The 9,368-nt window shown below is 38.1% G+C and overlaps 1 protein-coding gene across 5 annotated transcripts in view; it reads left to right on the forward strand.

Annotated features, from left to right (window-relative positions):
- The window catches only part of Ddx6 (DEAD-box helicase 6), a 33,339-nt gene extending 24,000 nt beyond the window's left edge, over positions 1–9,339 (forward strand). For all 5 annotated transcript variants that reach the window (XM_031345417.1, XM_031345418.1, XM_031345416.1 and 2 more), the window contains exons 9-14: positions 99–227; positions 1,353–1,469; positions 2,431–2,494; positions 5,981–6,082; positions 7,645–7,827; positions 9,301–9,339. In XM_031345417.1, coding sequence (XP_031201277.1) covers positions 99–227; positions 1,353–1,469; positions 2,431–2,494; positions 5,981–6,082; positions 7,645–7,820 — 588 coding nt within the window. In that variant the 3' untranslated portion in view covers positions 7,821–7,827; positions 9,301–9,339. The remainder of the gene's footprint in view (positions 1–98; positions 228–1,352; positions 1,470–2,430; positions 2,495–5,980; positions 6,083–7,644; positions 7,828–9,300) is intronic.
- Positions 9,340–9,368: the final 29 nt, after the last annotated feature.

Here is a 9,368-nt window from a genome sequence, read left to right on the forward strand (position 1 = left end):
AGCTCGGGGGTAGAGCTCTTGCCTTGGCATACCTAAAGTCTTTCAGTTTAAGAGAGAAGCCCACTTTTTACCTAAGTCTGTCCTTCATCCCACTCCAGAATTCCCATCTGCAAAAACCCTACGAGATAAACCTGATGGAGGAACTAACTCTGAAAGGAGTAACCCAGTACTATGCTTATGTAACAGAGCGCCAAAAAGTGCACTGCCTCAATACACTTTTCTCCAGGGTAAGTATTGGGCTTTTTGTGCTGAGTCCTGTCTTTCACTAATTCCTAGCAAGTTGGACAGTTATATCATTTCCCCCTTTATTTTCACTGTAAAAAGCCCTACTGTTTTGTAAAAGGTAGCTTTGATTGGCTTAAAGTTGAAACTGATTGACACAGGTGCTCTACTTATATTGTTAAAATAATTTACGTAATTACTGTTCATCCTCCTTTGTGAATACTAATTGCTAAAGTTTATTTGTGACCCCTAAATTAGTACTGAAGGTGTTTTGGTCATTTTGTAGACATGTACATTGTGGGGGGAATTGATCCCAGCTAAGGTCCAAGAAGAAGACCATCTTCTGCCTTCTTGTTTTAGCTATAAATGCTATAATTATAATTAAGCATTCATCTTGCAGTCTTTGAACCATTGTTTTTCAAATTTTGGTGCTGTTTATCTTTTCATTCCAAAATGGCCCCTGCACTGTTGCTGAAATACTTACTGTGTTCATAAGCACAAGAAGACGGATGTGTACTATCCAGGGAAAATATGTACTCCATAAACTTTTTGTAGGCATGGGTTATATTGGTTTTGGACTATAGATGTATTAAATAAGACATGCTTAAAGAAAACATAAATTTACATGTTTACCTATTTATAAAATGTCACCAGAGACTCACAAGTACGTAACTTGTCATTTTTCCCTAGAAACAATGATTCTTTTTACCTGTTTGTTTTATTTATTTTAATGAGTCTGTGTCTGTGTGGAGTTGTATGCATATGAGTACAGCTTCTGGAAGCGTCCAGAAAAGGGTGTTAGAGCCTCTGAAGTAGAGTTATAGGTAGTTATAGCAGTTATAGGAGTCCCACACTATGTGAACTGAACTGAACTTGGGTCCTCTTCAAGAGCAGTGTGTGCTGTAACTTCAGAGCCATGTTTCCAGCCTCAAAGCTGTGGTTCTTACCGGCTGAGTCAGTGTTAGTCACAGCATTGTAGGACATTACTGTGTTGTCTCTGGCAGGTGGGCAGCCCTTAGGAAATACTCTTCCGAAGGCAATCAAATGTCATCTGAAAGGTTTGGCTAAGTATTTTCATGATTGGCAAAACAAATGTTTTTGTCTTTCTCATATTTCTCTTTTGTGCTTAGCTTCAGATCAACCAGTCGATCATTTTCTGCAACTCTTCTCAGAGAGTTGAATTGCTGGCCAAGAAGATTTCTCAGCTGGGTTACTCTTGCTTCTATATCCATGCTAAAATGAGGCAGGTAAGTACACTTTCGAGAACTTGCATAGATTTAATTAAAAAAAAAAAAAAACTCTTCCTAAGTATTTCTTACATTTTCTTTTGCTTTAATGTTCTATAAATGCCTTGTGTGTGAGAGTAAACTGTTGTCTTACGCACTGTTGTATTAGTGGTAGAGCAGTGTTCCAGGAAAAGAACAAACGAACTGACGATTTAGTAGACAAAGAACCCTTCACTTAAACCAACAAGCTTAAACAGCAGTACAGAAATGTCAGATCTCTTGGTCTGTCCCTGAACTCCTAGCACTTCGAGTAAATGAAGAGTTCAGAGTCATTCTCTGTTCCATACTAAGTTTGAAATCAGCCTGAGTGGCATGAAATCCTGTGGAGAGGGAAAGGCACAGGAAGGACACAGGAGACATTCTTTCTCGGGTAATTTCTGGATTTGTTCTGTTTAGTAAAGTAACTTTATTACATAGCTCCATGTAGCCATTTAAATTAGGAAAAAGCAAATACAATTGAAAGTTTTGTTCGTCAGTCAAATCCCTGAGGCTAGTGACTCCTTTATAACTCTCCTTACAAAGGAGAGTTCTAAGACCCCATCTCGGATCCCTAAAATCATAGACAGTACCGGATTGTATGTGCATGTTTGCTATGATACAGTTTATACCTTAGATATGGTATAAAGTTCATTAGGATAATAAAATAGGATAAGTATGATAATATATTTATCATAAATGTCATACTGTGATCTCAGCATGTCTTACTATGTCTGTCCTTGTGATGATAACAATGCTTACATGATGGAATGGAGTGTATCAAATAGACATTGTAAGTTATATGGCTTTGGACTGCTACAGAAGCATAGATATTTGTATAAACAAATTTGGGATTGAAGAACTGATTGGGTAGGAGAAACCATGATAAAAATTATGAGTTGTCTATAAATTTTACTCAATAGTTTATATTCCCAACCCCCCTCAGGAACATCGAAATCGTGTCTTTCATGATTTCCGAAATGGCTTATGCCGCAATCTTGTTTGCACTGGTAAGTGTTTTCTTATTTCTTGGATCCACTGTTTTCTTAATTGGCTGGATTTTTTTCTGTCACATAGTGAAGCCTGTAACAGCTCCTTACGCCCTGCTACCAAGAATGCTTGCTGTTTAGTTCCTAGGTTAAGAACGGGTGTTATTTAGTTCCTGAGATTGTGTTCCTCCTGATGCCTGTGCTGCGTGTGGGGCTTTAAATTAGGTTTTGCATTTATGTGCTTTCAGAACAGTCCTAACACACAAGGTGAGCAGACACAAAATAAGCTTTACTCAAAATTACATTTTAGAAATTGTTGTGTCTTTTTGGTTTTTTCCCCAGAACCAAACTAGTCTATATCCTAAGCCAAGATTTTCTAATTTTTGATTGTTCCATTACTACAGAAAAATAAACCTGGGTGGAGAAAGGTAGGCACAAATATAGCTCAGACAGAACTAATAGAATGAGTGCCTTCCCAGCTATGTACTTGGAATTCAGTCTTACTATTAGTATGAGAAGAATCATTTGAGGAAGTAGAAGGACTTGGAGTTTGAACTATAATATATGCATTGGTAAATATGCTAATCTCTGTTATCATGTGAATTTTCATATATGCATGTACCTATACAATCATTCAGATAAAGTTTTATTTTAGAGGTTTTGGTTAGTAGGTTATTTGGTTAGTTTTGTTTGTTTGAGACAGGATATTACTATATAGCTCTTACTGGCCTGGAAATTGGGTATGTAGACCAGACTGGTCTTAAACTCACTTCTTTTATTAGCTGGCCTTTGCCGCCTAAGTGCTGAGATTAGAGGTGTGTACCACCACACCTGACACAATTATATACACAATAGGTAGTTTTTTAAAGATTTATTTTAATTTGTGTCTGTGTCTATGAGTGTCTACTACGCTTGCACAACAGGTGCCTGCAGAGGCCAGAAGAGGGCATTGTATCCCCTACACCTAGAATTATAAGGCAGTTGTGAGCCTGTTGATAATGGGTGCTGGAGACGGAACTCAAGTCTTCTGGAAAGAGCAGCAGGTGCTCGTAGCCCTTGGCCATCTCTTTAGCCACCTATTTTTAAATATTTGAGTCAGGATTTTTATGAAAATGCACATAAATAAAACACTTGTTACTGCTACCAGATAATAAATTTGGCTATTCCTAGTATCAGGAAGTAACTATAAAAATAACTTACAGGCTTCTAGTTTTCTTAACTACTTACATTCTAGTTAGTAGGAAATACACTAAATTACTAGAGCTTTTTAGTTTTTGTTTTGTTAAGTTGTTGTTTTTGAAACAGTGTCATGATGTTGCCTAGGCTGTTCTCTGACTGAACAGCATCTTTCCACCTTGGCTTCCTGAGTACTGAGGTTATAGATATGTACCACCATGTCCAGCAAGAATTCTAAAGTTTTGAGATTAAGCACCATACATACATACATATATACATACATACATACATACATACATACATACACACACCCACACAGAGTTTACTCTTTGAAAATTAGATAGCTGATACAAAAAAAAAAACTTGTCCATTATAATCATATTACATAGATTCACACACAGTGCTTTTTTCTTCTCCAGTCTAAATTTGAGAATTTTATTCCTAAATATGTTGTGTTTGTATCCTTACCATTCCTCCTTGTACACAACCTCTCCTCTTATTCATGACCTCATCCTCTGGACTTAGTGCTGGTTATTTTGTACATGAATGTACACACATGTAGACACACAATCTTTTTTGCTTAGTATGCCTGTATAAAAATGCATTTAGGATCAACCAGTTAGGATTGGGGCCTCAACTCTGAAGAAAAGTGGCTCTCCTCTCAGCAGCTGTTGACTGCTGTAGTTCATCGTGGAGAGACGGGGGCCTAGGACATGTTCCTTTATCCATGTCGTCATGCCAGCTGGTGTGCTTTGCAGGTTTTATGGAGGCAGCCATATTATTGAGTGGTTAACTTTTTAAAGTTGTGTTTAAATATTTGGCTGTGTATAGATGTATCTTTTGTATTTTTTTTTCCTACACTTGGGAAACCTATAAAATAGCTTACTAGTGAAAGTGAAGTTGTTAGTCAAATTAAATATTTACAATAAAATTGAGCAGTGGTGGTGCACGCCTTTAATCCTAGAACTTGGGAGGCAGAGTCAGGTGGATTTCTGAGTTCAAGGACAGCCAGGGCTGTTACACAGAGAAACCCTGTCTCAAAAAAAAAAAAAAAAAAAAAAAAAACAAAAATTAAGGCTTGCTATCGGGCACATGCACCTCCTCCATTTTTTTCAATTTTAAAAAAAAGTTAGGGCTTCAGAGCTATGAATTCAATCCGAACATTAAAAGAAAAACATTGATAGTAGTTATAGTACTTATACAATGATACATATTACTACACTGATTAATTGGTTTTATTTATTTATTGAGTCAGGGTCTCAGGTAACCCCAGATAGCCTAAAGTTCAGCTCAGGATGACCTGCTTCCTCTCCTAAGACAAGGGATTACCAATATGTCAAGAGTTTTATACATTGTACTCAATCAAGATTCTTAATGTTTATGTGGAATGTGTGAATATCTTTGGTATATAAAATCCTGTTAGGTGACTGACGAAGTTTGAGGCTAGCTGTGCTACAGACTGAGTCCTTGTCTCAAAAAAGCAAAGTAATGAATAATCAAATGCCCCTAGTCCTTCATGGAATGATAACTTAATTAGAAAGTTGGTATTAAAACTTGCATAAGCATGTAATCTTCATTAAAAATACTAGGTTTTGCCATCTCAGAATCAGCCTTAAAATGGAGTACAAATGAATGAGCATTAGAAATAATTTTTTAAAATAAAATTATAAAAAAACAACAACAACAAAACTAGTTGGTGCCAGGTGTTGTGCAATCAACAAACACTTGGGGTAGGGGCAGGAAGGTCATTTCAGGTTCCAGCCACCCACCTGCTCTGCAAACAAGAAGGCCAGCCAAAATTACAGTGACCTATATTAAAGATAGTTGAGCTTGGTTGACAAGAGAGTAATATCCCAGTGGTTATTAGAATATAAAAGTAATAGCTGTCGTAGTTTCAGAAAAGATGGTATATTAATTGGCTTTATGGACTGGGTAAGTTTGGAATGTGGAGAAAAAAAGATTTCAAGTTTGAAGACTTAGTTTAAAAAATGGTCCATAAAGTTCTAACATAGTATGGCAGTATGTGCTTGTAATCCTAACATTTGGGAGTTTGACAGAGGAACATGAGTTCAAGACTAGTATGGGCCACCAGAGACCCCATCTCAAAAGAAAAAACAAAGTCAGTGTCATGAACGATTTTGGAAGGGAATTCTGAGAAAGGCAAAGGGAGCCTGGTTATGACTCTGTTGTGGGAGCTTGAGAGACTTTTGCCTATTCGTATACTTCAGATGAGTTATAAATTGTTTACCAGATGTGGATGAGGGACTTTTAAAAACATAATTAGTGAATTACCTTTCAATAATGAGAATCCTTCCTTTTTTTTTTTAAAAGATCTGTTTACCCGAGGTATTGATATACAAGCTGTGAATGTGGTTATAAACTTTGACTTCCCAAAGCTGGCAGAGACCTATCTTCATCGTATTGGAAGATCAGGTGAGTAAGAATGGGGATACCTGCCAGACAGTGGTGGCACAACGCCTTTAATCCCAGCACTTCGGAGGCAGAGGCAGGCAGATTTCTGAGTTTGAGGCCTTCCTGGTCTACAGAGTGAGGTCCAGGACAGCCAGGGCTACACAGAGAGACCTTGTCTGGAAAAAAACTAAAAAAAAAAAAAGAATGGGGATAGCCTAGCAGACATTGTTTGATGAGAAATATAATCACTTATTTTTCCTTTGTGAAGTAAAGTATATAGCTGTGAGAGCAGTGAAGTCACAGCAGTTTAGTTATTTAGTCGATATTTAAAGCAGTTTAGTTGATATGTAAAGCTAAGTAATTTTTTTATTAATAAATCATTTGTATTTGGAGACAGGGTCTGGCTACATACATAGAACGCCCAAGCCATACTGGAACTTAAAATGTACCTGCCTCAGTCTCCCAAGTCCTTTTGTCATTATTATAGTTAAGCCTGATAGAGCACCTAAATCCAATCCTGGTACTTACATAACAAGAGAGAACTGCTGTCAACACACACACACACACACACACACACATTATAACATTTTTTTTTTAAAAAAAGTTCTTAAAGGTAGGCTGGCTAGATGTGGTACACTTGGGAAGAGGAGGCAGGTGACACATGAACATCTGTGGGTTATGAAGCCAGACTCAAAAACCATGGTTGAGACTCAATTTTAGGGGGTGAGGGAAGTAAAAGTAAGCTGGAAATGGTGGCACATACCCTGTAATCCTTGTGCTTGAGAGATTGAGGCAGGTGGGTCATGATTATAGTAGGTAGGGGTGTGGGAGAAATGGGTTTGCTATCAAAGAACCTATAAAGCTCTCTGTTTGATTTCCAGCACCCACATCAGGTAACATAAAAGCACTTGTAACTGCACCTTGTTAATAAAAAAAAAGTTAAGTCACATAGTATCTCACAAAGAAGAAAGAAGGAAAGAAAGGAGTTAAAGTGATTACTATATAAGTAAAGTGAGATACAAGAAAACTGGATAAAGGGGATGGCATGGTGTGTGTATGTATTGTTCAGTGTATTTTGACAGTCATGCAAAAGAGCATCCGGTTTGTCATTTCAAGTCTGGAAAATTAAGTATAACTGTCCCTCGGGGTTCATGTGAAATGGGTTCCATGACCCTTGCCAACATCAAAGTCTGGGTATTTTAGTCTCTTATGAGCATGTGGTATTAGCATATAACTGATATTATCTCTCACACATAGCAACTTATTTGCATTATCTTGAAAATACCTTATACAGAGCAAGCTGACTTTGTTAGTGGTAGTCACACTGTATTGTTTAGGGAGTAGAGTAGTTGACCAGAAGTCTGTTGCCTGTTCATTACAGTTGATGTGCCAAGGGAAAGTTGTTTCTGATTTGTTCAATCTTGTTTGTGCCATTTAGAATGCCACCAAATGAATATATTACTGCTGTATAGTTTGGCATATTACAGACTTGTGCATACATGTTGCTCTCACTTTGAATCCTTTTATTTACCATTTAAATTTTTTTAGCCAATTTACAACTCATTAAACACATTTTACTTTAGGTCGCTTTGGTCATCTTGGCTTAGCCATCAACTTGATCACATATGATGATCGCTTCAACCTGAAGAGTATTGAAGAGCAGCTGGGGACAGAGATCAAACCCATCCCAAGCAACATTGACAAGAGCCTGTATGTGGCAGAATACCACAGTGAGCCTGCAGAAGACGAGAAACCTTAACAAGCATGTATGTACCTAGTAACCTGAGCAGAACCTTCAAATTTAGGAAAGAAATAAGGTTCTCTTCCTCAAACCTCTTGTAATAACAATAGCTACACCCAGTGTCATAAATATAAATGAGAACCAAGAATCTCTTGGGTGAGGCAAACATGTCATTAGAGACGTGTGCTGCTTCTTAGGCTGCGTCCTGAGTCACATAGAACACAGATTTGGGCTCTCAGAATAATGAAAGTCAAAGGGGCATTGGCAATCTTGGTTCAAAAATATTTCCTGCCTTTCCCCCTCCTCCTTTTTAAAAAAAATTATTTATTTTATGTATATGAGTATACTGTCCCTGTCTTCAGACACACCAGAAGAGGGCATCAGATCCTATTACAGATGGTTGTGAGCCACCTGGTGGTTGCTGGGAATCAAGCTCAGGACCTCTGAAAGAGCAGTCAGTGCTCTTAACCGCTGAGCCATCTCTCCAGCCCCCTGCTTCCCCCTTTGACTCAACTCTTTTTTTTTTTGGTATGGGTGTATTAAGTAAAAACCTTGTCAAATATGTAACACATTATAAAGATGTCTGTTTTTAAAATTCCCATTCTATCAAGATACACTGTGAAATTCTCAACTAAAACGAAAGGAGGAGGATGCCCCTCTGACTTCTCACATGCCCTCTCCTCACATCCATGTCTCTAGTTAGGCTCAACAGTGAGCAGTATCTGCTGATTTAGAAACACTTTGATTGGGCTTGAGAGCTACTTTATTTTCAAGGTACAGTGCATACCCTTTTCTTTTTTTATTTTTAATGCTAGGGATTTAACCCAAGGTCGGCCATCGTACCCTACTAAACCTCCAGGCCTGCTGTAAATGCCTTTTACTGCAGCTTCAGAGGATTTCCAAACTGCCCAGTGTGAGCTAGCACCTGTAGTCACAGCACTCTATGGAGACTTTGAATTGGGAACCTGAAGTCACTAGGGCCACATAGCCCTATTACTCAGAACACAAAAAGCTTCTCTCTGATACTGCTTTTTCACTTTATTTTTATGTATTTGTTTTGAGAGAGGCTCAGGCAGCCAGAGGTGCCTTCAAACTGTTCATCTACTGTACGATGGCCTTGAAAACCTAATGTTCATGCTTCCACTTTCCCTGTGCTGGGATTAGAGATGTAGGCCACACATGTGGCCTCTTAGTTGTGAGTTAAGGCTGCCTGTAGTAAGAGCTTGAAGATTGATTCTGTCCTGGGGTATGTGGGAAGCTGTCGTAGTTTAGTTGATTTTTCTGAGCCAGTCTGTAGCCCTAGCTCTACCAAAACAGGCTAGACTTAACATGCAGGAGCTGCTGCATCCAAGTGAATTCTTTCATGTAACTAGTAAGATCAGTTTCAGGAGAAAGTGCTGGAGAGAGTCTAATGTGAGGTTTGTGAAAACATGTCTCCTTGTTTTATATTGCTTTCATGGATACTAACTAATTTTAAATTTCTAAACTTTTTCCGTAGGCTTTGACAAACTACAGAAGGCTCCTTGGATCTGTGACACATCATTTTTGGGGGGTGCTCTTCTCTTT

This window comes from Mastomys coucha, unplaced genomic scaffold, assembly GCF_008632895.1.
Source record: "Mastomys coucha isolate ucsf_1 unplaced genomic scaffold, UCSF_Mcou_1 pScaffold23, whole genome shotgun sequence".
NCBI lineage: Eukaryota > Metazoa > Chordata > Mammalia > Rodentia > Muridae > Mastomys > Mastomys coucha.